This window comes from Neovison vison, chromosome 5 (assembly GCF_020171115.1).
Source record: "Neovison vison isolate M4711 chromosome 5, ASM_NN_V1, whole genome shotgun sequence".
In the NCBI taxonomy this organism is placed as follows: domain Eukaryota; kingdom Metazoa; phylum Chordata; class Mammalia; order Carnivora; family Mustelidae; genus Neogale; species Neogale vison.
Window position 1 is genome coordinate 5,085,139 of NC_058095.1, and position 26,462 is coordinate 5,111,600.

At 44.2% G+C, this 26,462-nt stretch overlaps 1 protein-coding gene across 3 annotated transcripts in view; it reads left to right on the plus strand.

Annotated features, from left to right (window-relative positions):
* Positions 1 to 4,331: 4,331 nt before the first annotated feature.
* RNF157 (ring finger protein 157) overlaps positions 4,332 to 26,462 on the plus strand; it is an 81,248-nt gene continuing 59,117 nt past the window's right edge. For all 3 annotated transcript variants that reach the window (XM_044247377.1, XM_044247378.1, XM_044247381.1), the window contains exon 1: positions 4,332 to 4,472. In XM_044247377.1, the coding sequence (XP_044103312.1) occupies positions 4,385 to 4,472 (88 nt within the window). In that variant the 5' untranslated portion in view covers positions 4,332 to 4,384. The remainder of the gene's footprint in view (positions 4,473 to 26,462) is intronic.

Below are 26,462 nucleotides of genomic sequence, written 5' to 3' on the forward strand. Positions count from 1 at the left end.
CTGGGGAGACCCTTAAACGCTGGGTTCTCTGCAGAGATTCTCGCCAGTGCTGCCAGTGTAGCGTTCAAACGGAGAGGATGCTGTGAGGCTATTTACACAAAGGATGCCTCGTATTTGCATGTTATTTCCTCCCACACGGCGGTGCCACCCCTCAACAGACCATATATTCAAGTTAAAAGCATTTTTATGGCTCTCTTGATGGCAATCGCTTCTGGATTTTTCCTTTGTCTGTGCCGTCTTCTCCCTCGGGCCCTCTCCCTGGCCCAGATCTCTGGGGAGGGAGCCAAGTGGCGCCAGGGAAGGACCAGAGAGGAACGCAGGACTGGCCCCCCAGAGGTGGCTCCTCCAAGGCTTGGTTGCCTATCTCTTCTTTGCCCTGGGCACTGGCTGAAGCTCTCTCTCTCTCTCTCTTTTTTTTTTTTTTTTAAAAGATTTATCTATTTATTTGACAGACAGAAATCACAAGGAGGCAGAGAGGCAGGCAGAGAGAGAGAAGGAAGCAGGCTCCCCGCTAAGCAGAGAGCCTGATGCGGGGCTCAATCCCAGGACCCTGGGATCATGACCCGAGCCGAAGGCAGAGGCTTTAACCCACTGAGCCACCCAGGCGCCCCTGAAGCTCTCTTTTCCCAAACAACACTGTGTGATTACATTGTAGAAAGTGGGACTTAAACTTCATTCCCAGAAAGTCTCTTTGAGCTACATTTTTCTCCAAACTATCCCGTCTCTTTCTTTTCTGCCTCATGAGCCTAGATGGCTGGTTATCACTTCTTTTTGTTTTTTTTTTAAATTAATTAAAAAGATTTTTTTTTTTTTTGAGTAGATTCCACACTCAAATGGAGCTTGAATTCATAACCTTGAGATCAAGAGTTGCATGCTCAGGGCACCTGGGTGGCTCAGTGGGTTAAAGCCTCTGCCTTCGGCTCATGTCGTGATCACAGGGTCCTGGGATAGAGCCCCGCATCGGGCTCTCTGCTCAGCAGGGGGACTGCTTCCCTTCCTCTCTCTCTGCCTGCCTCTCTGCCTACTTGTGATCTCTGTCTGTCAAATAAATAAATAAAATCTTAAAAAAAAAAAAAAAAGAGTTGTATGCTCTACCAACTAAGCCAGGCAGACACCCCTACTGCTTCTCTTTAATTAATTAATTAATCAAACAATCAATTACTTTTTCCTTTTATTTCTTTTAAAGATTATTTATTTATTTGAGATAGAGGGAGAGGAAGCACAAGCCCGGTGGGAGATGCGGGGGTGAGGAAGGGCAGATAAACAGGCTCCCTGCTGAGTAATGAGACAGATGTGGGGCTCATCCCAGGACCCTGGGATCATGACCTGGGCCCAACGCAGAGGTTTAAATGGCTGAGCCACACAGGCATCCCTAAAGATAAATTCTTTTTTTTTTTAAGATTTTATTTATTTATTTGACAGACAGAGAGTACAAGGGAGGCAGAGAGGCAGGCAGAGAGAGAGGAAGGGAAGCAGTCTCCCCGCTGAGCAGAGAGCCTGATGTGGGACTCGATCCCAGAACCCTGAGATCATACCTGAGCCGAAGGCAGCGGCTTAACCCACTGAGCCACCCAGGCGCCCCTATAAATTCTTAATAAAATAAAATAACCTGGCCTTCACTACCTGTTATGAAGAAGTAGAGTGAATCAAGGCTCAGTTAAAAAGAAATAATAAGAGACGCCTGGGTGGCTCAGTTGGTTAAGCAGCTGCCTTCGGCTCAGGTCATGATCCCAGCGTCCTGGGATCGAGTCCCACATCGGGCTCCTTGCTCGGCGGGGAGCCTGCTTCTCCCTCTGCCTCTGCCTGCCATTCTGTCTGCCTGTGTTCGTTCTCTCCCCCTATCTCTCTGATAAATAAATAAAATCTTTAAAAAAAAAAAAAAGAAATAATAAGAAAAGTGGTACCTGGGTGGCTCAGTTGGGGAGTAGTCTTTCTTTGGCTCAGGTCATGATCTGGAGGGGTCCTGGGATCCCTGCTCAGTGGGGAGCCTGCTTCTCCCTCTGCCTGCTGCTCCCCCTGCTTGTGCCCTCTCTCTCTCTGACTAGTAAATAAATAAAATTTTTTAACGATTTTATTTATTTATTTGACAGATCACAAGTAGGTAGAGAGGCAGACAGAGGTGGGGGATGCAGGCTCCCCGATGAGCAGAAAGACCAACGCAGGGCTCGATCCTAGGACCCTGAGATCGTGACCTGAGTGGAAGGCAGAGGCTTAACCCACTGAGCCATCCAGGCGCCCCTAAATAAATAAAATCTTAAAAAACAAAAAGAATTTAAGTAGTCTCTACATCAGACATGGGGCTTGAACTCAGAAGCCCTGAGTCACATGCTCTTTGGATGAATGCTTTAATATGTAAAAGTGTTCAAAATAGGGCCTGGCAGAGAGAGTGGACAGTAAATGTCCACTGATATTATTGTGCCGTGCTTTGTTTTCTTCTATCCTAAGCGTTGGATTCCTGACTCATTCGTGGGAGGAGGAAACAAGTTACAGGCTTGCACAGTGTTATCTAAGATGAGAAATGAACCCGTTTCCCAGCCTCAAAGCAGACTGAGTTGGGGCCAGAATAGATCCTCGCAAACAACTGTTCAATAGCTGCCCTATTGAACCACATCCCCGATGGGCTCTGACTGAGACCCTCAGGTGCCGGAGGAACCCATAAAGAGGATGATGCAGGATGTTGGGGGCAGGAAGAACAAAGGTTTCTGAAGGAGCCCAGGATGATAAGGCAACATTTTACTCTGCAATGTGCTGAAGGCCTCTGCTGTTCTAGATTCTTTGTGATTGGTAGTTTACCTTTTTGTTACTAGAAGGTAGGACCTGCATGTGGGGAAAGGAGTATCAAGAAGGACATCAATTCCTTCCTAGAGATATGTCTGGAAGCCTTCTAGTGATTAGGGCCAGGGGCTGGAGGGAGGGCTCGGAACTCTGCCCGGTGCTGGGAAGATGGGTGCCCACCAGCTTGTCCGGGTCAGGAACTTGACCTGTAACTCGAGCCATTCTTAATCAGTCAATATAAAACAGCAGTGTGTTCCTGCCGTCCTGGGGTCTAGGGAGAAAACCAAGGCAACTAGGCTTCCCTACCTTTAGCAGCAGGTCTGTTGGGTGCTGTTGAAAAGACGGCAATGAAAACCGCAAAATATAATCAGGAAAGAGCTAGACTCTGTAAAAAGTCTTTATGAACCTAATCAAGGGAACTGCACACGCCACAGACTGTATTTCAAACATGGTGAAAAGTTGTTGAAATCATGTTCTAGCAGCTGAAATTTCTGCTGAGCAGTCCACCCTCTCAGAAAAAAACCCCACCAGACCCACAAATAAAATAAATGGTTTAAAATACAGGTGTCTATAATTAAGCTTTAGAATGGCGCCTTCTGCCCGTCCAAGCCTCCCACTGTCTCATGTGTTTTCATCAAGAGGGGCCCCGTGTTCTGCCTGACCCTGTTCGCGTTCCCCTGCGCTGACTTTCCGCACGCAGGCCTCCGAAGTTTCCAACAGATGCAATCAGAGGTTGGATGTCTTGATCTTATCTTGGGCTGATGCGTTCCAAACTTCAGAGTTACAGGAGCCGCCTCAGGGACCCAAAAACAGGGTGCGTGGATAGAGCTCGGCGCTCGGAAAGGAGCTACGTGAGAGGGATGGCGACATCTTCCTAGCGCGGGTCACCAGCCTTGGGTCATCTCCCCGACCCCTGGGAGATGGGATCAGCAGGGTACTTTGGGGCAGAGGCGCTGGGGACGAGAGAGACGCGCACGCCACGCAGTTCTGTGCTCGGAACGCACTCGGACCGCCACGGCTGGGGGCCGGGACTGGGGGCCGGGGGTTGGGGGCGCCCCTCTGCGGGCTCCTGACCGCCCGCTCGCGGATGCCAGGGGCGGAGCCGGAGCAGCCTCCCCTCCGCCGGACAGCCGCGCACCGCCTTCGGGGGTCTGGCAGACGGGCCACAGGCTCCGGGATGGACTGTCGTCCGACCCGCAGGCTGCAGAACCCCCGGCCCGCGCCGGGAGCCTCGAGCCCCCAGCCGGCTCCCCGCGCCCGAACAGCCGCCGCTCCCGCCGCATCCGGCCGCCCATTGGCTGGCGCGCCGCCGACGCCCCGCCCCGCCCCGCCATTGGCCGCGGCCGCCGCGGGCCCCGCGCGCGAGCGGTCGCTGACATCACGCGGCCTGAGGCGGCGGCGGCGGCGGCGGCGGCGGCGGCGCCCCCGGCCCCAGCCCGCAGCCCCCCTCGGCAGAGGCGCCGCCGCGGGGCCCGGCGGAGGATGGTGCGCGGCGCGCCGGGGGCTCCCCGCCGCCAGAGCCGCAGCGCCGAGGCGGGCCGCCGACCCCCGCACCGCGAGCCGGGCGAGCGGCCGCGGTGAGGCGCGAGGGCGGCGCGGGCGCAGCGCCATGGGGGCCCTGACCAGCCGGCAGCACGCGGGCGTGGAGGAGGTGGACATCCCGTCCAATTCCGTGTACCGCTACCCGCCCAAGTCCGGTGAGGGCCGGCGGGCCGGGCGCGCCCCGGGGCCGGGGGCGGGAGGTCTGCGGGCCGGTGCGGAGGGGCCCTTGGCGGGGTGGCCGCGGTGGCCTGCCGGCCGGGTCGCCCCAAGATGCGAAGGGGCCTGCAGGCCGTGCGCCCGGCGACAGACACGCGTGCGGGGGGACTGCGGCTCCCGAGGGGCGGGGTGCCCGCGGCCCCGGGGGGGCCCTTGTCCGCGCCCGCTGCGCCCTGTCCCCTCGGGAGCTGGAGGCTTGGGGAAGCGGGTCCGGCATCCGGCACGGGCGCCTGTGCTGGGGCTGGAAGGGGGGGGCGGTGGCGGCCGGGGACCGGCCGGGGTCCGCGCGTCCAGGCCTCTGGAAAGGGAGGCAGGGGCGCAGGTTGGAAGTAGGTTTCTCAGGGCGAAGCTTCCATTGCCTGCTGCAGGATGGAGGAGGCCCAGCATGCGTTTGCAGGGCTGCGCTTTTCCAGAGGCTGTCACAAGCCGAAAGAAGTGTTAAACAGCAGTGTTTGGGAATCTGAGTAGCAGACTGCGCCAGGTGTCCCTTTGCCAGAGTAGCGGCAGACCTGGTTTTTGGAATGGGGATGGCCTGGGGACAGGGCACAGGTCTTTAAAATGTAGTGAAGTATTCCGTTTGTTTCCAGAATCATTAAACAGATACGTGTGTCCAGCCTCTGGGTTGTGGCATAACCATGGGAGGTGGAGGAGGATTTGACAGCGAGGTAGAGAGGATCGCAAGTGGATTGAGCCCCGGCCAAGTCTGGACTGTGGTGCCTGACCCAAGTCTATGCTCTTTATTTTTCATTGCTTTTCTCCAGACTTCTGGGGGACCTTTGGCTACCAACTTCTCTTTGGCCTGGGACCTGAGGAGGATGTGGGTGATCTTGGACAGGTGTCAGAATTGGAGCCTTAGAATAAAGACATGCTAATGAGATGAGCTGTTTTCCCAGCAGTGTGTCCGGTCTGTGCCAGGTGGAAGCAGGGACCAGACAGTGGACCTGCAGACTGTCTGCGAGAGCTGTGTTTCCCCATGCTTTTGTGCCAAAGCATGAATCCTTGCCGAGATGAATAGGATTAAGAGCTGTTTAAAAACAGTCTAGGATAAAGCTGCCGATCTTTAGCGTTTTAATAAAACTCGAGCTGATTATGACCATATGAAACCAATGCCAAAAAAAAGCATGCACTTTGCTTTCTAATAGACAAAAATATGCACAGGATTTGTGGATGGTTCCCCCCCCCCCCGAAATCACTTAGCTTTTATTGATCAGAATATGGAGCATGTTTTGCTGAGCTTAGAGATTTTGGTGGAGTTCGCAGTCTTGGAAGAGGATTCACCCTCCCTTCACGTGTGGGAATTAGCATAGGTAAATCTCTAGAAGGCTGTTTCCCAAAGGATAGTAATAGGAGTCTTGGATGATCATAAAAGGAGCAAAAGACCAAACTCCAACTTTTCTTAACCAACACACTCAGGGCTGGCAGTCTGAAATAATTCTCTTCACTCCATCTGTGTTTTAAAAGCGTTAACGAGTTCTAAGTCATTTCCAATTGGAAGTTATGTAAATGAGAAGTCTTTACAGCAGGGGGACTGCATTATTTATGTTGAAGATAAAGCAGAAAAAATAAGAATCAGGGGCACCTGGGTGGCTCAGTTGGTTAGACGTCTGCCTTCCGCTCAGGTCATGACTGGGCTCCCTGCTGGACAGGGAGTCTGCTTCTCCCTCTCCCTCTGCCACCCCCCCTGTCCCCACCCACTGGTTCCTCTCTCTCTGAAACAAATAAATAAAATCTTTTTTAGAAAAGTAAGAACCAGAACATTCAGGTGCCAGTCAGCAAACCTTTGTGTACTTGAGAATTTCCATGAACTTGTGTACGCGCTCGTCTGGAGGCGTCTCCTACCGTTCACCTGATCTTTAAATTGACCTTTTTGTAGGATAGTAGGATTGCAGACCTGAACGGAACCTTTGAGAGAATTTGGCCCCAGCTCCGCTCATCTCACCAGTAAGAAAATGGAAGTCCAGAGAAACAGATTAGGATGGCCAGGGTCACCCAGATCATGCTCTTCTCTCTAAGCCATCAGCCTCTGCCTTTCATGAGGACTTGAACTTGTGACGATTTGTGGAAAGGAGGCTGTTCGGCGTCAAGACGGAGAGAAACTCAAAAGGCCTGTCCTTGCCGAGGAATCAGACTGGGTTGATTTTGAGGTCTTCCTATCTCCAGTACTGATAGGACAAAGCAAATAGCACCGCCTGCTCTCTTCAGGGGACCAGCTCAGCTGAGACCTCTGGCTCTCTGGAAAGTCTCAAACTCTGCTGTCTGTGGCAGTTTCAAAAACCAGCTCTGTCATCCGTCCCTGTTGTGATGGCCAAAGGGCCCAGCACAGCTTCTTTCCTTCTTTTGTATTTTTACATTTCTGAGGCTCATTGAACTGGAAATATTTAGAAATTATTGAGAGCAGTAGATTTCATATTGAAACTTAGGTTTCTTTCGTTTTGTTTGTTTGTTTGTTTTTTGTTTTTTTATTTTAAGAGATGGGTGGAAATAAAATAGCCTAAATCATTTATGGTTATTTTGGGGGAGGCGCCTGGGTCACTCAGTCAGTTACTTGTCTGACTCTTGATCTCAGCTCAGGTCTTGATCTCAGGGTCATGAGTTCAAGCCCCGCTTTGGGTTCCACGCTGGGTGTGGAGCCTACTTTTAAAAAAAAGATTTCGTTTTTCAATAAGTAATATAAGTTACATGATTCAAAGTTTTTTTTCAATTTTTAAAAATTTTATCTATTTATTTAGAGGAAAAGCGTGAGTGGCGGTGCGGGGGATAGAGGGAGAGGAAGAATCCCCAATAAACTCTGAGTGGAGCCAGAGGCAGGACTCGATCCCACGACCTCGAGATCGTGACCTGAGCCAAAATCAAGAATTGGACGCTTAGGGGCGCCTGGGTGGCTCAGTGGGTTGAGCCGCTGCCTTCGGCTCAGGTCATGATCTCAGGGTCCTGGGATCGAGTCCCGCATCGGGCTCTCTGCTCAGCAGGGGACTGCTTCCCCCTCTCTCTGCCTGCCTCTCCATCTACTTGTGATTTCTCTCTGTCAAATAAATACATAAAATCTTAAAAAAAAAAAAAAAAAAGAATTGGACGCTTAACTGACTGAATGACCCAGGCGCCCCCATGTTTCAAAGTGTAATAGAATGAAAAGTCAGACAGTGAAAATCTCGTTCTCCCTCTACTTTCATTCACCCAGTTTCTTCCCATACACCTCCCATCCTGGTGTAACCACTTTTGGTTTCTTTGGAATTCTTGAATTTTCTTGTGCAGGAACAAGCCTAACATGCTATTTAAACTGTTCTACAACTTTTTTCTACTCTTTAAAAAAGATTTTACATTTTAATATAATCTCTATGCCCAATGTTGGGGCTTGAACTCACAACTCTGAGATCAAGAGTCACATGCTGTACTGACTGAACCAGCCAGGCATCCCTTTTTTTCCTCACTTTTAGAGATTTTGAAGATCTTTTTATATTATTTCGATATTAGAGAATATCTTTGTTCTTTTTTTTTTTTTTTAAAGATTTTATTTATTTATTTGACAGAGACCATGAGAGAGGGGGAACACAAGCAGGGGGAGTGGGAGATGGAGAAGCAGGCTTCCTGCTGAGCCGGGAGCCCGACATGGGGCTCAATCCCAGGACCCTGAGATCATGACCTGAGCTGAAGGCAGACCCTTAATGACTGAGCCACCCAGGTGCCCCTTAACGTAGTCTTCTGTTGGTGAATATTTGGGAGGGTTTTTTTTTTTCAACTTTTTTTCAATTTTTTACTGTTGTAAATAGTGCAGCAATGATTAATGTTATACATGTGTTCTTCGGTGATATTTAGCTTTGTTAATAAATACATGATTATTAGTCATTTAAATAACAAGGCATGGTGGGAACTCATTTCTATATAATGTTTCGGCATTAGCATAGAAAGCTATTTATAGCACTGTTCTGTATGTGGTGGTACCTTTGTCATTTTTGAGACAGACGCTATGCATGCTTATCAGTCCTTCTCCCAGATCTTCGCTTCTTTACACGCCCATAATCATTTGTTTAGCAAAGGTGTGGCTTTGCTGAGGTGGTTGTTTTTATGCATGCATACTCATCTTTTTTTTTTTTTAATTTTTAAGATTTTATTTATTTATTTGAAAGAGAGAGAGCATGAGAAGGCAGAGAGTCAGACGGAGAAGCAGACTCCCCACCAAGAAGGGAGCCTGGAGTGGGACTTGATCCCAGGACTCTGGGATCATGACCTGAGCTGAAGGCAGTCGTTTAACCGACTGAGCCACCCAGGCGCCCTGCTGGCTCATCTTTTGAAAGGGGCATCCACATGGATAAAAGTCAGTAGGCCTGTTTTCTCTATCCAGCAAGAAATGGGCATATTCTATAAAGACAATTTAATTCATTGTAATTTAGTGAATGAATTACAATGAATCTAGTTTATTTCCTTCTACGTATTTGAGTAAATTGAAAAACAAGAGTAATTCATTTTGCTCAGGATGTTAAGAGCTAAACTTGTTATAAAAGTTCAGAATGGTAGAGTCCTGAGCAGCTAGCATCCTTATCCTCCAAATTTTTGTTATACTGGAAAACCTATATGCTTGTCACACGGATCTGTCCTATGGTAGGAGCAGGTTTTACAGCATGGGTAATGTCTTTGTCCATTAAATAGTTATAAAAGCTTCTCTTAGCTTTTAGGAACATCAGTTTTGAAACCAAGGACTTAAAAACCTGGAACTCACTACAGAATAAAGAATTGTTTGGTTTTGGCACAGTTTGACCGATACATCAAAATTAAATAAGTTCCTAAAATTCATACCAAATACATTTAATACCATAAAAAAAGTAAATGTTGCTCCATTTAATGCTTAAGTCATCAAGATCAAGAGTTCAAATGCTAGTATTCTTTTTTTTTTTTTTTTTTTTTTTTTGACAGACAGAGAGTACAAGGAGGTAGAGAGGCAGGCAGAGAGAGAGGAGGAAGCAGGCTCCCCGCCAAGCAGAGAGCCTGATGGAGGGCTTGATCCCAGGACCCTGAGATCATGACATGAGCCAAAAGCAGAGGCTTAACCCACTGAGCCACCCAGGCGCCCCTCTTTTTTTTTGAGAGAGAGAGCAGGGGCACATGCACGTGCATTGAGGGGAGGAGCACAGGGAGAAAGGGAAAGAGAATCTTAAGCAGGCTCCGTGCCCAGCGCAGAGCCCGATGTGGCTCCATCTCATGACCGTGAGATCATGACCTGGGCTGAAATCAAGAGTCCATCACTTAACTGAGCGAGCCACCCAGGTGCCCCTCAAATACTAGTATTATTTTTTAAACACTTAAAATGTAGTATTTCTGTTTTTTTTTGTTTTGTTTTGTTTTAAGATTTTATTGATTTGAGAGATGCTGAACTGACTGAGCCACCCAGGCACCCACCTCTTCAAATGTCTGATATTTTTGTTTCATTTGTATCTCACGTCATCGTTAACAGACTGATTTCTTTCACTTCCTGATTTTGTCCTCAGATTTAGGGCCTTTGGTTTCCTTCCACAATGGCGGTTTTGTTCTTTGGTTCTTTAGCATCTCTTTCCTCTTTTTGGGTTACCATCAGTGTGCGTTATTGAGCAAGCACCGCCTGTGCTCCAGTTGTAGATTCTGATCCTTGAGCTCAGTGCTCTGATCCCTGTGGCAAGCAGCAAGATAGCTCTCAGATCAATGTTGTAAGTCAGAATGAGTCACAGAAGGGAATATTAATACAGGCTGTTCATATGAACAATTCAAGCTCTTTGGTGGCAGAATCATTTAGGATTCTCCAAGAGACAGAATCAAGAGGAGATATATGTATATTTTAAAAATATATGTATATTCCTTAAAATAAATACTCCCTTAAAATATTTAAAAAATATATGTATATTTCTTAAAATAAAAAAACAATATTTGTATATTCCTTAAAATAAAAAAATGTATATTCCTTAAAATAAAATAAAATATCTATTCCTTATTTTAAGGAATATACATTCCTTAAAATAAAAAGATTTATTTTAAGGAATTGGCTCCTGTGATTGTGGGGGCTGGCAAGTCTAAAATATTTAGGGCCCGCCAGCAAGCTGGAAATTCAGACAAGAGTTGATGTAGTCTTGAATCTGAAATCTGTAGAGCAAGCTGGCAGACTGGAAACTCAGGCAGGATTTCTATGTTAGAGTCTTAAGACAGAAAATTCCTTATTTTCTGGGGAACCTCAGTTTTTGCTCTTACAGTCTTCAACTGATTAGATGAAGCCCACCCACATTATCAAGGGTAATCTCTTTTACTTAAAGTCAACTAATTATAGATGTTAATCCCATCTACAAAATACCCTCACAGCAACATCTAGATTAATGTTTGGACAAACAACTAGGCACCATAACCAAGCCAAGTTGACACATAAAACTTATTATAGTGATTTCCTATTCTAACTAATTATTCTTACAAAATAGGTGCTAAGCGCAAGGTTTTAGTTGCTGAAAGAGTGCTTATGCTATGAAAACAGTTTTTTAATCTAAAATATATGACCTTTAAACATCATTATTTAAAAATTATGCTCCTTCCAGAATTTCAGTGCTTATCATCTATATCAGAGGTAGAATGCAGGCATACAGAGAAAACTAAATCCTTAGTTCAGACTATACCATAACCAAGTGGAATATATCCTGAGAATGTAGAGTTGGTTTGATGTCTGAAATCAGTGTTAATATTTTACGTGACAATGATTAATAGCAATCAAAAATAAATGTATTATTTTAGTAGAATAAAGAAGAAAACCACATGTTTATTTCAATACATGGAGACAAAACATTTGACAAATCCAGCCTTTCCAAGATGAAGAACACTCAGCAAACTAGGCATAGAGGGAACTTCCTCAGCCTGATAAAGGGCATCTGTGAAAAGCCTGGCTAGTAATACTTAACGGTGAAATACAGAATGCTTTCCTGCTCAGATCGGGAACAAGGGAAGTATGTCTGCTTTTGCCATTCAGTGTTGATGGGAGACTCTGTCTAGTATGGCAAAATAAACAAACACACATACACATTTAAAAAAAATATCTTTAAGTTATCCAGATTAGGGGCGCCTGGGTGGCTCAGTCATTAAGCATCTGCCTTCAGCTCAGGTCGTGATCCCACGCTCCTGGAATCAAGCCCCGCATCGGGCTCCCTGCTCCTTGGGAAGCCTGCTCCTCCCTCTCCCACTCTCCCTGCTTGTGTTCCCTCTCTCACTGTGTCTCTCTGCCAAATAAATAAACAAAATCTTAAAAAAAAAAAAATCCAAATTATAAGGGAAGAAGTAAAACTGTCTATTCACTGATGACGTGACCCTCTGTGTAGAAAACACCAAGGATTCCACAAAAATACCACTACAATTAATAAATGAGTTCAGAAGTTTGCACATCCAAGATCAACATACAAAAATCAATTCTATTTTTTCATACAAGCAATAATCTGAAAATTAAATTAAGAAAGAAGTTCATTCTCAATAGCACCAAAAAGAATAAAATTCTTAGAATAAATTTAACATAAGAAGTATAAGACTTGTAAGACTGAAGATTCTATAAGACTGAAAATTGTAAAATATTGCTGAGATTGATGCTTTAAAGAAGTTTAGAAAGATTAAGTAATTAAACATTTCATGTTGGAAAAGTCAATATTGTCAAGATGCCAGTGTTCTTCAAATTGAGCTAAAAATTGAGTCAAAATCCCAACAGATGTTTTTTAAAAGAAATTGACCAGCTTTTTTTTTTTTTTAAGATTTTATTTATTTATTTATTTGACAGAGAGGGAACAAGCAGGAGAGTGGGAGAGGGAGAGGCAGGGTCCCCATTGAGCAGGGAGCCCAAAGCGGGGCTTGATCCCAGGACCCCGGGATCATGACCCGAGTTGAAGGCAGATGCCTAACTGACTGAGCCATCTAGGTGCCCCATAAATAAAACCTTAAAAAAAAAAAAATGTACCAAGGCATTTCAAGAGGAAAAGAATAAGCGCCCCCCCCCCCCCGCAATGGTGCTGGGACATTTGGATAATAACAAGCAAAAAAACAAAACAAAACAAAACTTAAACTCTTCCTTCATATCACCAAGAATTAACTCGAAATGGCTCACAGAATGAAAATACAAGTCACAGGACAGGAGAAAATATTAGTAAATCATATATATGATAAGGGATCTGTATCAAGAATATATAAAGAACTTGTACAATTCAATAAGAAAAAGACAACCCAACTAGAAAAGGAACAATGGTCTTGAATAGACCAAAAAGGTATACACATGGACAATAAACACATGAAAAGATGCTCACTCTCATTAGCCATTAGGGAAATGCAATGCTAATTAGTTACTGCTTCACACCCCGCAGGATGGCTGTAGTCAGTATAACGACTAATAACAAGTTTAATGAGGATGTAGAGAAACTGAAACTCCGGCACCCTGCCGGCAGAAATGTAAAATAGTGCAGTTGTTTTGGAAAACGGTTTGACTGTTCCTTAAATGACTCAGTTAATTCCACTTCTAGGTATGTATACACCCAAGAAAAAAATGGGAAAAAATGTGTGTACATCAGTGTTCACAGTAGCATTTTTCATAATAGCTAAAAGGTGGAAATAACCCAGATGTCCATCAACTGGCAAATGGAACAGTTGATAAAATGTGATAAGTCCACACAATGGAACATTATTTGGCAACAACAGGGACTGAAGTATTGGTATTTGCTTCACCGGGGATGAACCTTGAAATATTAATGTCAAATGAAAGAAGCCAGAAGCGAAATGCTATACGTTGTATAATCCTGAATGTCCGTGAGAGGCAAATCCTCTGAGACAGAAAGTAGATTAGCGAGTGTCAGGGGTGGGGGGGGGGGAGGATGGCGGGGGGGGGGGGGGGGGGGGGGAGTAGGGGGGGGGGGGGGGGTGTGGCGGTTGGGGAGGGACTGCTAATGGGTTTTTTGTTGGGATAATGAAAATGTCCTAAAATTAGTGCTGAATAGTTACATAACTGTGAATATGCTGGAAAACCATTGGATAGTACACTTTAAATAGGTGAATTGTGTGGTGTGTGAACTATATCTCAATAAAGCTGTTTAAAAAAACGGCCCAACACCTGGGTTTTCTGTGGGTTAAAACCTCTGCCTTCGGCTCAGGTCATGATCTCAGGGTCCTCTGCTCAGTGGGGAGCCTGTTTCCTCCTCTCTCTCTGCCTGCCCCTCTGCCTACTCGTGATCTGTGTCTGTCAAATAAATAAATAAATAAATAAAATAAGGCCCAAATGTAAGAATGAAAACTGTAAAACCCCTGAAAGAAGATATAGGAGAAAATATTTATTTGATTCAAATTAGACAAGGAGTTCTTTGATACAGCATCAAAAGCACAATCCAGAAGAGGAAAAACTGGTAAATTGGATTTCTTCAAAATTAAGGATGTTTCTGCTTCAGGAAACATTAAGAAGATGAAAAATCAAGCCACCTTCGGAATGAAAATTTTTGCAAAACACATAGATAGAGGATTTGCATCCAGAATGTCCCAAGAACTTGAACAACTTAGTATTAACAAGACAACCCAATTTAAAAATGGACAAAAGAGGGGCTCTTGCATGGCTCAGTCGGCTAAGCGTCAGTCTATTGTCTCAGCTCAGGTCTTGATCTCAGAGTTGTGGGTTCAAGCCCTGCGTTGGGCTCCACAAAAAATAAAAATAAAAATGGACAAAAGAGTTGGATAGAGACATCACCAAAGAAGATAAAAGGGTGGCTAATAAAACCATGGAAAAATGCTCACCAGTAGTTGTTAGGGAAATAAAATTAAAACCACAATGAGGTAATATTTCACAACCAAGAGGATCGCTACAGGTTGGGTGGCTCCGTGGGTTGAAGCCTTTGCCTTCGGCTCAGGTTGTGATCCCAGAGTCCTGGGATTGAGCCCGCATAGAGCTGTCTGCTCAGCAGGGAGCCTGCTTCCTCCTCTCTCTGCCTGCTTCTCTGCCTACTTGTGATCTCTGTTTGTCAAATAAATAAAAATCTTAAAAAAAAAAAAAAAAGGATAGCTACAATAAAAAAGGCAGTATCAAGTGTTGGTGAGAATGTAGAGAAATTGCAATCCTTGTGCATTGCTGTTGGGAATGTAAAACGGTAACAGCCACTTTGGAGGAGTTTGGGAGAGTCTTAAAAAGTTAAACTTAAGTTTACCTTATGGCCTAGCCGTTCTACTCCCACGCATCTCTCCAGAAGATTCACACACAGATCTGCGTGCGGACGTGCATAGCAGCATTGTTCATAATAGCCCCCAAATGGGAAAGAATCCAAATGTTCAGCAGCTAGTGAATGGATCAACAAAGGGAGATCTATTCATACAACAAAATGCTGTTCGTCCCCTTAAAGGAATGAACTGATGATGCGTGCTGCACGACACAGATTCGCCTCAAAAACATGTGTTACGTGCAAGAAACTGGATGTAAGACTGTACATGAGTCCATTTCTATGAAATGGCTAGAAAAGGCAAATTTATAGAGATGGGAAACAGCAGTGTTTGCCTAAGGCTGGGGAAAAGAGTGGGAATCAGTTGTAAGCAGGCGTGAAGGAACATCTTGGGGCCAGTGGAAGTGTTTTCAATGGGATTGTGATAGTTACCAAAGCTATGGAATTGTACGATAGATGAATCTTATGCTGTGTATAGTATACCTCAAAAAAAGCTTTAAAAATGGCAGTATGGAGGGGTTTATACCAGCCGAATAAAACAGAAGAGTTTGATCTCTTAGGGTAGAATTCTTGGGAGTAATGGCTCTTCTGAACACATTGAGGGACTCCCAAATAGTCCGGGTGGCGAGTAATATTTGTAATGGCCTGGAGGTTGCCGGTGTACTTTTTAGAAAATTTTTAAGTTTTAATTTTAATTTTTAAAGATTCACTTATTGATTTTATTTTTATGTAATCTCTACAACCCAACGCCAAAAGAGAAAGCCAAAAGAGAAGAACCAGGTGGTGTTCTGAGGAAGATTGACCTCTTAGAGGTATAGTTTGTAGGGAGAAAAAGACTAGAAACAGAGAGTTGCTAGGGAGCTATAACGTGGTAATCCACCGTCATTGAACTTGGAAAGGTCTGGACAAGGATGCTTTGCAGAAAAGCCGCATTCGGTGTGTGTGGGGTTTTGATGACTGACATTTTTAACCTGGGTGATCAGAGAAGTAAAGCACCATTGACAGAAATTGGTAATCTGGGGGCAGATACTGCTTGTAAAGTGAGCTGCAGGGCTCAGTAAAGCAAAGGCTTTACTGCTTCTCAAGATCTGGACAAATTAGACAGAAACCCACCCATTCCCCCAAATCATAGAGTGTAGACTTCTCATGCCCCTTCCAAGATTTCTGCAAATTCCCAAATGACCCATGGCACAACCGTGCTGGCTCCTGAGCTCCAGCTTGTTGTCTCTGCCCCACAATAAATGTAACTTCAGTCCATTCTTCAGTTTCTCCAAAAAATTCCGTTCACATAGTCAAAGTGTAAATTCTACTAAAGATTTGCAGAGGATGATGCAGAGCTGGGGTTCACACTGCAGGACTGTGGAGGCACAGTAAGCCTCATCACTCCCAGCTGTACTTTAGCCGGGGAGTTTCACTGGCTCTTTGGTTCACCAACCCGCGTCTTTCTCCATCCTAACGTTTCTTTCCTCTTCTCTCTTTTTTTTTTTTTTTAAAGATTTTATTTATTTATTTGACAGACAGAGATCACAAGTAGGCAGAGAGGCAGGCAGAGAGAGAGAGAGAGAGAGAGAGAGGAGGAAGCAGGCTCCCCGCTGAGCAGAGAGCCTGACGCGGGACTCGATCCCGAGACCCCGAGATCATGACCTGAGCCAAAGGTAGCGGCCTAACCCACTGAGCCACCCAGGCGCCCCTCTCTTTTTTTTTTTTTTTTTTTAAGATTTTTTTTTTTTTTAATTTGACAGAGATCACAAGTAGGCAGAGAGGCAGGCGGGTGGTGGGGGGAGCAGGCTCCCTGCTGACACGGGGCTGGATCCCAGTACGCTGAGACCATGACCTGAGCCAAAGGCAGAAGCTTAACCCACTAAGCCACCCAGGCGCCCCCTTCTTCTTTTTTGACTCTTCTCCTTACCTTTTCTTCTAAGAAGAAAAATTACAAAGCAGTTCGAGTAGCATAAGCAAGCAGCAAAGGTACCCGTGACCTTGGTGTGTTGCTCTCTATGCTAAGTAGCTCGCTAAGGTATATTCCAAAAAAGACCAAGGCTTTGCTAGGAGGAGTTCTGGTGGCAGCTCTTAGGATAAAATATTCTTTATTCCTGTTCTTCCAGGAAAAAAAAAAAAGTTACTGAATTTGAAACAAAGATGGGATATCTAGATGAAAAGATACAGTAGGTGGTTAAAGATTTGGGCTGAAACTCCAAAGAAAGATCAGGAGAAAATGTTTGGGAGTATGGAAAAAGAGAAGCCAATGTGTGCTAATTGCCCACGGGGCCTAAAAACAATCCTTTGAAAGAGGCGTTACTCATAAAGACACCAAAGCCCAAAAAAGTTAAATAACTTGTCCTAGGTCACACAGTGGCAGAAGGCAGCACCTGGATTAAATTCAGCTTTGTCTTAAATCAGAGCCTCTGCTTTTGATTCGAGGAGGAAGAGAAAGGCGGGGGTGGGGGGAGAAAAGGAGAGACCTGCGCTCTTGAGGACACATCCATGTTTGTTGGCTGCACAGAAGCACGAAACGAGTCGTAGGTAGGAGAAGTCTCAGAACCACGAGGATTTTGGAAGTCAAGGGGAAAAGAGTCCAGAAATGAGTGTGGAAATCTGAGCATTCATAAAGGGAGTGAAGCGTGAGAATACACTTGGCCGGCTGGGTGTTCCAGGGAAGAGTTTTAGCAGAGTGGTGGAAAGCTCTATAAAGGCTTGAGGAGTCCTTGGAGATGGGTGGGAGCAGACAGGAATGGCACATGGGGGCCAGTGGGCGGATTTTAAGGCAGAGCACATGGAACCCTTTTTGTATTTGTTTTTTAAGTCAGGAAGACCAGAATATGCTTACAGTGTGAGTTAGGTAAAAAGCCAAGTGGAAAGAGGGATAGAAACACAGAGAGGGAGGGAGGTTGTTGATGGGGTCTCAAGGAGGTCGAGGGAGTGGGGGATGGGAGCTCCAGTGGAAAAGTGAACTTTGGAATGGGGAAAGAAGGACTACCTGCTTGAGACCAGGAGGCAGTATCCATGAAACTATGGGGAAGATGCAAGGTGTTAAAACTTAAATGTTTCAACATGTAATGTTGAAGGGTTTTGAGGGAATGTCACAAAGTAGAAGGAAGACAGGTAGAAGGGTCAGGGTTGGGACCTTGAGAATGGGGGGAAGGTTTGGATCTGTTGAAGGTTTGGATCTGCTGATGTGTATTTTTTTTTTTAATTTTTTTTTAAGATTTTATTTATTTATTTGACAGAGATCACAAGTAGGCAGAGAAGTAGGCAGATAGAGAGGAAGGGAAGCAGGCCCCTTGCTGAGCAGAGAGCCCGATGTGGGACTCGATCCCAGGACCCTGAGACCATGACCTGAGCCGAAGGCAGCGGCCCAACCCACTGAGCCACCCAGGCGCCCCTGCTGATGTGTATTTTGTTTCAAATACTGGAAAGCTACAGTTGTTAAAACTATATGGTACTCATGCAAACCCACTTCACTGTGCTCATTCAGAACAGACTAGAGTCCAGAGCTAGGGATATATATAGCATGATGAAAATATATTTTCAACTTAGTGGGGGAAATGGAACATTCAATAAATGGTGTTAGTAAAGTTTCCTATTTGGAAAAAAATGATTGACGCCTTATCCCACACAGTCCATAAGCACAAATTCCAGATGTAAAAACAATCAAATAGCAATAATAATATCATTCGGGAGGGAAAAAAGCAAGCAAGCAATGTAAACGAGAGAGTAGGAAATGTTCATCGGTAGGGAACAGATTAACTAAATCTGGGCACTCAGTGGGAATATAGTGTAATGGATACGAATATACACAGGCGTTTTGTAATAAAAATAGCTGGATTGGGGACGTGACACTGCCCCCCCCCTTTTTTAAAGATTTTATTTATCTGGGGCACCTGGGTGGCTCAGTGGGTTAAAGCCTCTGTCTTCAGCTCAGGTCATAATCTCAGGGTTCTGGGATCGAGCCCCGCATCGGGCTCTCTGTTCAGCAGGGAGCCTGCTTTCTCTTTCTCTCTGCCTGCCTCTCTGCCTGCTTGTGATCTCTGTCTGTCAAATAAATAAATAAAATTTAAAAAAAGATTTTATTTATCTGACAGAGAGAGACTCAGCGAGAAAGGGAACGCAAGGAGTGGGAGAGGGAGAAGTAGGCTTCCCCCTGAGCAGGGAGCCCAGTGCAGGGCTTGATCCCAGGACCCCAGGGATCATGACCTGAGCTGAAGGCAAACGCTTAACAACTGAGCCACCCAGGCGCCCCCTGACATCGCCTCTTAACTACCTGTGTAACCTTGGATAAATTACTTACTTTCTCTGTACATTTATCATTAGTTCTGTAAAATAAAAAAAAAAAATTGTATCACCCACCTGATAAGGTTGTTGTGAGGAATATCCTGTATGATACGTTGTAGTACAGTGCTGGTACAGAGCAAGTCCTCAATGTGAGTTATTGTTATGTAGTCATTAGGAATAATGAGTTCGATCTGTAAGTGCGGACATGGAAGAATGCCTACAGTACATTAGGCAGAAAAAAAAGTAACTTACAGATCAATATGTGTAATATACCAGTTAAGTTAAAAAAGAAAATAAAACTGAAAACCCGAACGTGTTTATATATGTGTAGGAAAATCTGGAAGACCACAAACCAGTTGTTAAAAGTAGAGTTACTTATCCCAGAGTAGAGTGGGATTGTCACTTTTTAAATTACATACTTCTATGCATTTTTATTTTTTCCAAAAGGCATGTTTTACTTGTGTAATTTCTAAAAAGATTTTCTTTATTTATTAGAGAGAAAGAGCACAAGTAGGGGAAGAGCAGGGGGAGAAGCAGACCCCCTCACCGAGCAGGGAGGTTGATGAGGGACTCGATCCCAGGACCTGGGATCATGACCTGAGCTGAAGGCAGGCACTTAACCTACTGAGCCACCCAGGCTCCCAGGCTTCACCCCCAGGTGAAGATTTTTCAAATACATGAAGACCTAATAGGATTCCCATAGCCAGTTTTCTCATATTTTAATGTTGAATGAAATTATTTTTAAATACAATTCCATTTTCTGTAGTAATCGAGTTTATAGCTCCATTAGTTAAAAAGCAAATAGTTGAGGATTAACATTTTTCACTTATAAGCAGGATTATTTTTTGTTTGCTTTACTGTGACATCAACAAAAACACAAAGAGAAGGAAATATTGCTTCCATATCAAAATACCATCAACATTTCTCACAGAGCTGGAACAAATAATCCTAAAACTTGTATGGAACCAGAAAAGATACTGAATAGCTAAAGGAAAGTTGAAAAAGAAAACCAAAGCTGGTGGCATCACAATTTCGGACTTCCAGCGCTATTACAAAACTGTCATCATCAAGACAGCCTGGTACTGGCACAGAAACAGATCAGGGGAACAGGATAGAGAACCCAGAAATGGACCCTCAACTCTATGCTTAATTAACCTTTGACAAAGCAGAAAGAATATCCAATGGAAAAAAGTCTCTTCAACAAATGGTGTTGGGAAAATTGGACAGCCACATGCAGAAGAATGAAACTGGACCATTTACTTATACACAAAAATAGACTCAAAATGAATGAAAGAACTAAATGTCAGACAAGAGTCTGTCAAAATCCTAGAGAACACAGGCAGCACCCTCTGTGACCTTGGCTGCACAACTTCTGGCTGGACATGTCTCCAAAGGCAAGGGAAGCAAAGGCAATAATGAGCTATTGGGACTTCATCAAGATAAAAAGCTTTTACACAGCAAAGAAAATGGTCGACAAAACCAAAAGACAGCCTACAGAATGGGAGAAGATATTTGCAAATGTCTTATCAGATAAAGGGCTAATCTGTACAATCTGTAAAAAACTAACCACACTCAACACCCAAAGAGCAAATAGTTTGGTCAAGAAATGGGCAGAAGACATGAACAGACACTTCTGCAAAGAAGACATCCACATGGCCAACAGACACATGAAAAAGTGCTCCACATCACTCGGCATCAGGGAAATACACATCAAAACCACAATGAGATACCACCTCACACCAGTCAGAATGGTTAAAATTAACAAGTCTGGAAACGACAGATGTTGGCGAGGATGCGGAGAAAGGGGAACCCTCCTACACTGTTGGTAGGAATGAAAGCTGGGGCAGCCACTCTGGAAAACAGTATGGAGGTTCTCAAAAAGTTGAAAATAGAGCTACCCTATAACCCAGCGATCACACTACTGGGTATTTACCCCAAAGATACAAATGCAGTGATCAGAAGGGGCATCTGTACCCCAGTGTTTATAGCAGCAGTGTCCGCAATAGCCAAAGAGCCCAGCTGTTCACCAATGATGAGTGATAAAGAAGATGCAGTATGTGTATATAATGTAATATTACTCAGCCATCAAAAAATGAAATCCTGCCTTTGCAAAAACATGAACTAGAGGGTATTATGCTAAGTGAAATAAGTCAATTAGAGAAAGACAGTTATAGGATTTCACTTATATGTGGAATTTAAGAAAACAGGAATGTAGAAAAAGGGAGGGAAAAATAAAAAAAGATGTTATCAGACGGAGAGAAACCATAAGAGACTCTTAACCACAGGAAATAAACTGAGGGTTGCTGGAGGGGGTGCGGTGGGGCATAGGGTAATGAGTGATGGCATTAGGGAGGACAAGTGATGTAATGAACTCTGGGGGTTACATACGATTGAATCACTGAACTCTACTTCTGAAACTAATAATACACTGCGTGTTAATTAATTGAATTTAAACAAAAGAAGGGAAGATTGCTTATAGATCTTGCAATAAAAATTCCCACTTAGCGTAAGATAGTGGCTAAAATCCCAAATACATTTTACTTTATCATTTAATCCACACAAACTGTCAAATTTTTTGTTAACTCAACATTTTTGTTTTCGTTTTATAAAACATAAAGTTTACATGACTTTAAAAGTCTAAATCTTTGATTTGCAGTTGTGCCATGACAGTAAATAAATTGCTATTACTTAGAGCCTTAGGCAGTTTTTTTTTTCCCTAAGCCTATTTCTACAGGCAGATACACTTACATAATGTCACAGATTTGGAAAGAGAAGTTTTTTTCTTTAATTAGAATTTTTGTTAACATGTAGAGTACCAATAAAGTTTAAGGTGTACAAGGTGATGATTTGAAATATATATATCTTGTAAAAGGCGTACAGAGTTGTAGAAAAATGGGAAATGGGTTTAATTGTCCTTTATTGTGTGATGTTATAGTTCATAGAAGTTTGGTGGCAAATGTCAGAGTATCTCATTGGGCCAGATGTAAATTATGGGATCGACTGAACAATTTTTTTTCATATTTTTAAAAAATTTATCTATTTGCCAGAGAGAGCACGTGAGATCACAAGTAGGTAGAGAGGCAGGCAGAGAGAGAGGGGGAAGTGGACTCCCCGCAGAGCAGAGAGCCCGATGTGGGACTCGATCCCAGGACCCTGAGATCATGACCCGAGTTGAAGGCAGAGGCCTAACCCACTGAGCCACCCAGGCATCCCTTGTCTGAGCAATATTTAATTTCACTGTGATGTTAGGAATATGCCCTAATAGCTTACATTCACTGGGTAAATTATTTAAGACAGTGAATTTTTTTTTTTAAGATTTCAGGTAATCTCTACACCCAGCACAAGGCTTGAACCCACAACCCTGAGATCCAGAGTCTCGTGTTTGGCCAGCTGAGCCAGCTAGGCACCCCAAGATAGTGAATTCTGAGGTTTTTTGCTGTTGTTTACATGATGAAGACCAAATAGGTATATTTTTCATTATGGGCAGTTGAAGTCAATGTATTGATTTAAATTCTTGGTTCAAAAGCTGTCCTCGACAGGGTAGAGTTCCTTCAATACAAGATCCTTTGCAGTTGCTCTGATGTTTCTGTAGAGCCAGAAAGTATTGCTAAGTGACTAAGATTAAATCAGTGGGCGAGGAGTAGCGTCTGGAGCTATGCTTTCTACTGTGGTAGCCTCTGGCCTCATGCGGACCTATGTCACTTAAAATGTGGCGAGTCCAAAGTGAGATGGGCTGTAAACAGTGGAAAACATGCACAGCTTTTGAAGACTCCATGCTTTAAAAAAATAAAAAGAATGTAAATAGCTTCTTAATAATTTTTTTTAAAGATTTTATTTATTTATTTGACAGAGAGAGATTACAAGTAGGCAGAGCGGTAGGCAGAGAGAGAGGAGGAAGCAGGTTCCCTGCTGAGCAGAGAGCCCGATGCGGGACTCGATCCCAGGACCCTGAGATCATGACCTGAGCCGAAGGCAGCGGCTTAACCCACTGAGCCACCCAGGCGCCCCTTAATAATTTTTTTAAAGATTTTATTTATTTATTTGACAGACAGAGATCACAAGTAGGCAGAGAGGCAGGCAGAGAGAGAGGAGGAAGCAGGCTCCCCACTGAGCAGAGAGCCAGATGCGGGGCTCGATTCCAGGACCCTGAGATCATGACCTGAGCCGAAGGCAGAGGCTTTAACCCACTGAGCCACCCAGGTGCCAGCTTCTTTTTTTTTTTTTTTTTTTTTTATTTGAGAGAGAGAGACAGTGAGAGAGAGAATGAGCGAGGAGAAGGTCAGAGAGCGAAGCAGACTCCCCATGGAGCTGGGAGCCCGATGTGGGACTCGATCCCGGGACTCTAGGATCACGCCCTGAGCCGGAGGCAGTCGCCTAACCAACTGCGCCACCCAGGCGTCCCCAGGTGCCAGCTTCTTAATAATTTTTATACTGATTGCATATTGATAGAATATTTTGGATATTTTGGGATATCCAATATTGAGACAAATAAAATATATTAAAGATAATTTTGCTTTTTTAATGTGACTACCAGATAATTTAAAATTTATGTATGGGGATTGCATTTTTGGCTTGCTATATATATATTTTTTTAAGATTTTATTTATTTATTTGACAGAGAGAGATGACAAGTAGGCAGAGAGGCAGGCAGAGAGAGAAGGAGGAGGAAGCAGGCTCCCCGCCGAGCAGAGAGCCCGATGCAGGACTTGATCCCAGGACCCCGAGATCATGACCCGAGCCGAAGGCAGCGGCTTAACCCACTGAGCCACCCAGGCGCCCCTTGGCTTGTTATATTTTTATGGGACAGCCCTGATCTGGAGGAGCAGCACTAGTGTAATTTTCTTCCCTTATAAATAATTTCACTTTTTGCCTGGATGCCTTTTTTTCTCTAATACTTTTTTCCTTTAATACTGAACTTGGATTAGTGTTGGACATTCTGGACCAAAGCTTATGTTTCTTTTCTTTATTTCTTTTTATTTTAGTGAAAAATATGTAACATCAGGGACGCCTGGGTGGCTCAGTCGGTTGAGCCACTGCCTTTGGTTTGGGTCATGATCCCAGGGTCCTGGGATCAAGTCCCTGCATTGGGATCCTTGCTCAGTGGGGAGCCTGCTTCTCTCTCTGCCTCTGCCTGCCACTCTGCCTACTTGTGCTCTCTCTCTCTCTTTCTGAGAAATAAATAAATAAAATATTTTTTTTAAAAAGGAGAAAAGAAAACTATGTAACATCAAATCTATTTTCTTACCATTTTTAAGCATGCAGTTCAGTAGTGTTAAGATCTGCAGAACTTTTTCTTCTTACAAAACAGAAACTCTATGCCCATTAAACACTAATTCCCTCTTCTCCCTCCCACTCATACCTTATGTTTTAAATATAATTTTGGAGATCTGTATATGATGCGTTTTCTTTTTTTTTCACTTTCCTGAGATATACTTGACATACAACATTGTATAAGTTTAGGGTGTACAATGTGATGATACATGTCTATCTTATAAAATGATTACCACAAGATGTGTCTTCTTAAATCCCACAAGGAAATCGAATATGAATTTTGGTTAAGAATTTATAGCTAACTTGGGGCGCCTGGGTGGCTCAGTCTGTTAAGCATTCGACTCTTGATTTTGCCTCAGGTCATGATCTCAGGGTCATGAGACTGAGCTCTGTATTGGGCTCCACGCTAGGTGTGGAGCCTGCTTAAGATTCTCTCTCTCCCTCTCCCTCGGCTCCTCCCTCCCCCTCTCAAAAAATAAATAAATAAGAAATTATAGCTGCCTGATCATGAAAAACTTGCAGTTTATCCATTAGTCATATAGGTCCCTATTAGCAAATAGGCAGAGTATTGTAGTATAGCTCTTTTCCCCTACCATTTCTGATTTTATTTTACTTTTTTTTTAAGATTTTATTTATTTGACTGAGAGAGATCACAAGTAGGCAGAAAGGCGGGGTGCGGCGGTTGGGGAGCAGGCTCCCTGCTGAGCAGAGAGCCAGATGCAGGGTCGATCCCAGGACCCTGAGATCACAACCCAAGCTGAAGGTAGAGGCTCAACCCACTGAACCACCCAGGCGTCCCGCATTTCTGATTTTAGAGCATAGTTCACGCTAAGAAGTAAAAATGTGCACAGGCTGTCCAGAAGGCATTTTTTTCAGGGACTGTTAGTGTGGTAGGGGTTATTGTCTACTGATACAGTAGCTCTACGTGACTCCGCACTGGTTCATGCCTTTAGACCGGCTGGGGCAAATAGACAGAAAGCTTTATGCAGGCTGCAGATGGTGGATTTGTTGTCTCAGTGGTCTAACTAGGACAAGTTATTAGAGGAATCCATTTTCAAAGAAGCAACAAGCCAACGTTTGGTTGCCTTAAGCTTATTTTTTCTTTTAACTGATCAGGCATTTGTATTTGTATTTTTTATTTATTTATTTGACAGAGAGTACAAACGGGGAGCGGCAGGCAGAGGGAGAAGGAGAACAGACTCCCCACAGAGCAGGGAGCCCAATGTGGGTCTTGATCCCAGGACTCTGGAATCATGGCGTAAGCTGAAGGCAGATGCTTTACCGACTGAGCCACGCAGGACCCCTGTATTTGTATTTTAAGCGCACCAAAGGAGATCATCTATTTTAAAGGAATTTTGCACTGACTCTGCTATTGAAATGAAAAGTCCTTTTTTTTTTTTAAAGATTTTATTTATTTATTTGACAGAGAGAGATCACAAGTAGGCAGAGAGGCAGGCAGAGAGAGAGAGAGAGGAGGAAGCAGGCTCCCTGCTGAGCAGAGAGCCCGATGCGGGACTCGATCTCAGGACACCAAGATCATGACCTGAGCCGAAGGCAGCGGCCTAACCCACTGAGCCACCCAGGCGCCCCGAAAAGTCCTTTTTTTAATCTCTCAAATACTGACCCTAATTTTATTTTTTTTCTTTTCGTAAAGATTTTATTTATTTATTTGACAGACAGAGATCACAAGTAGGCAGAGAGGCAGGTAGAGAGAGAGGGAAGAAGCAGGCTCCCCACTGAGCAGAGAGCCCGATGCAGGGCTCAATCCCAGGACCCTGAGATCATGACCTAGCTGAAGGCAGAGGTTTAACCCACTCAGCTACCCAGGCGCCCCAACCCTAATTTTAAATCTTTTTGTGTTTGCATTCTTGATTAATGTAAGGCAAAACTATAATTAGCTTTACGCTACTTTCTTGATAATTCCTTCTCTTTTAATATTGTGGCAAAAAAAAAAAGAGGCTTTTCTAGTAGACCCCACACTATCTTTAACCCTATGCTTCCCAAGCCATTAGTGCTCTCCTCTTGCCAGCATCAGTCACTACCACCTGTAAGTTGACGATCTGGATTTCACTGTCCCTTCATCCCTCACCTGACTCTTCACAAGTGCTAGAAACTCAGCATGTCCCATACTGAGCTGAATCGTATAGCTCCAGGCACTAAACCTGCTTCTCTCTGTTCTTTATTCATGACTTGAGTAAGCCATCCATCAATGTAAAATCT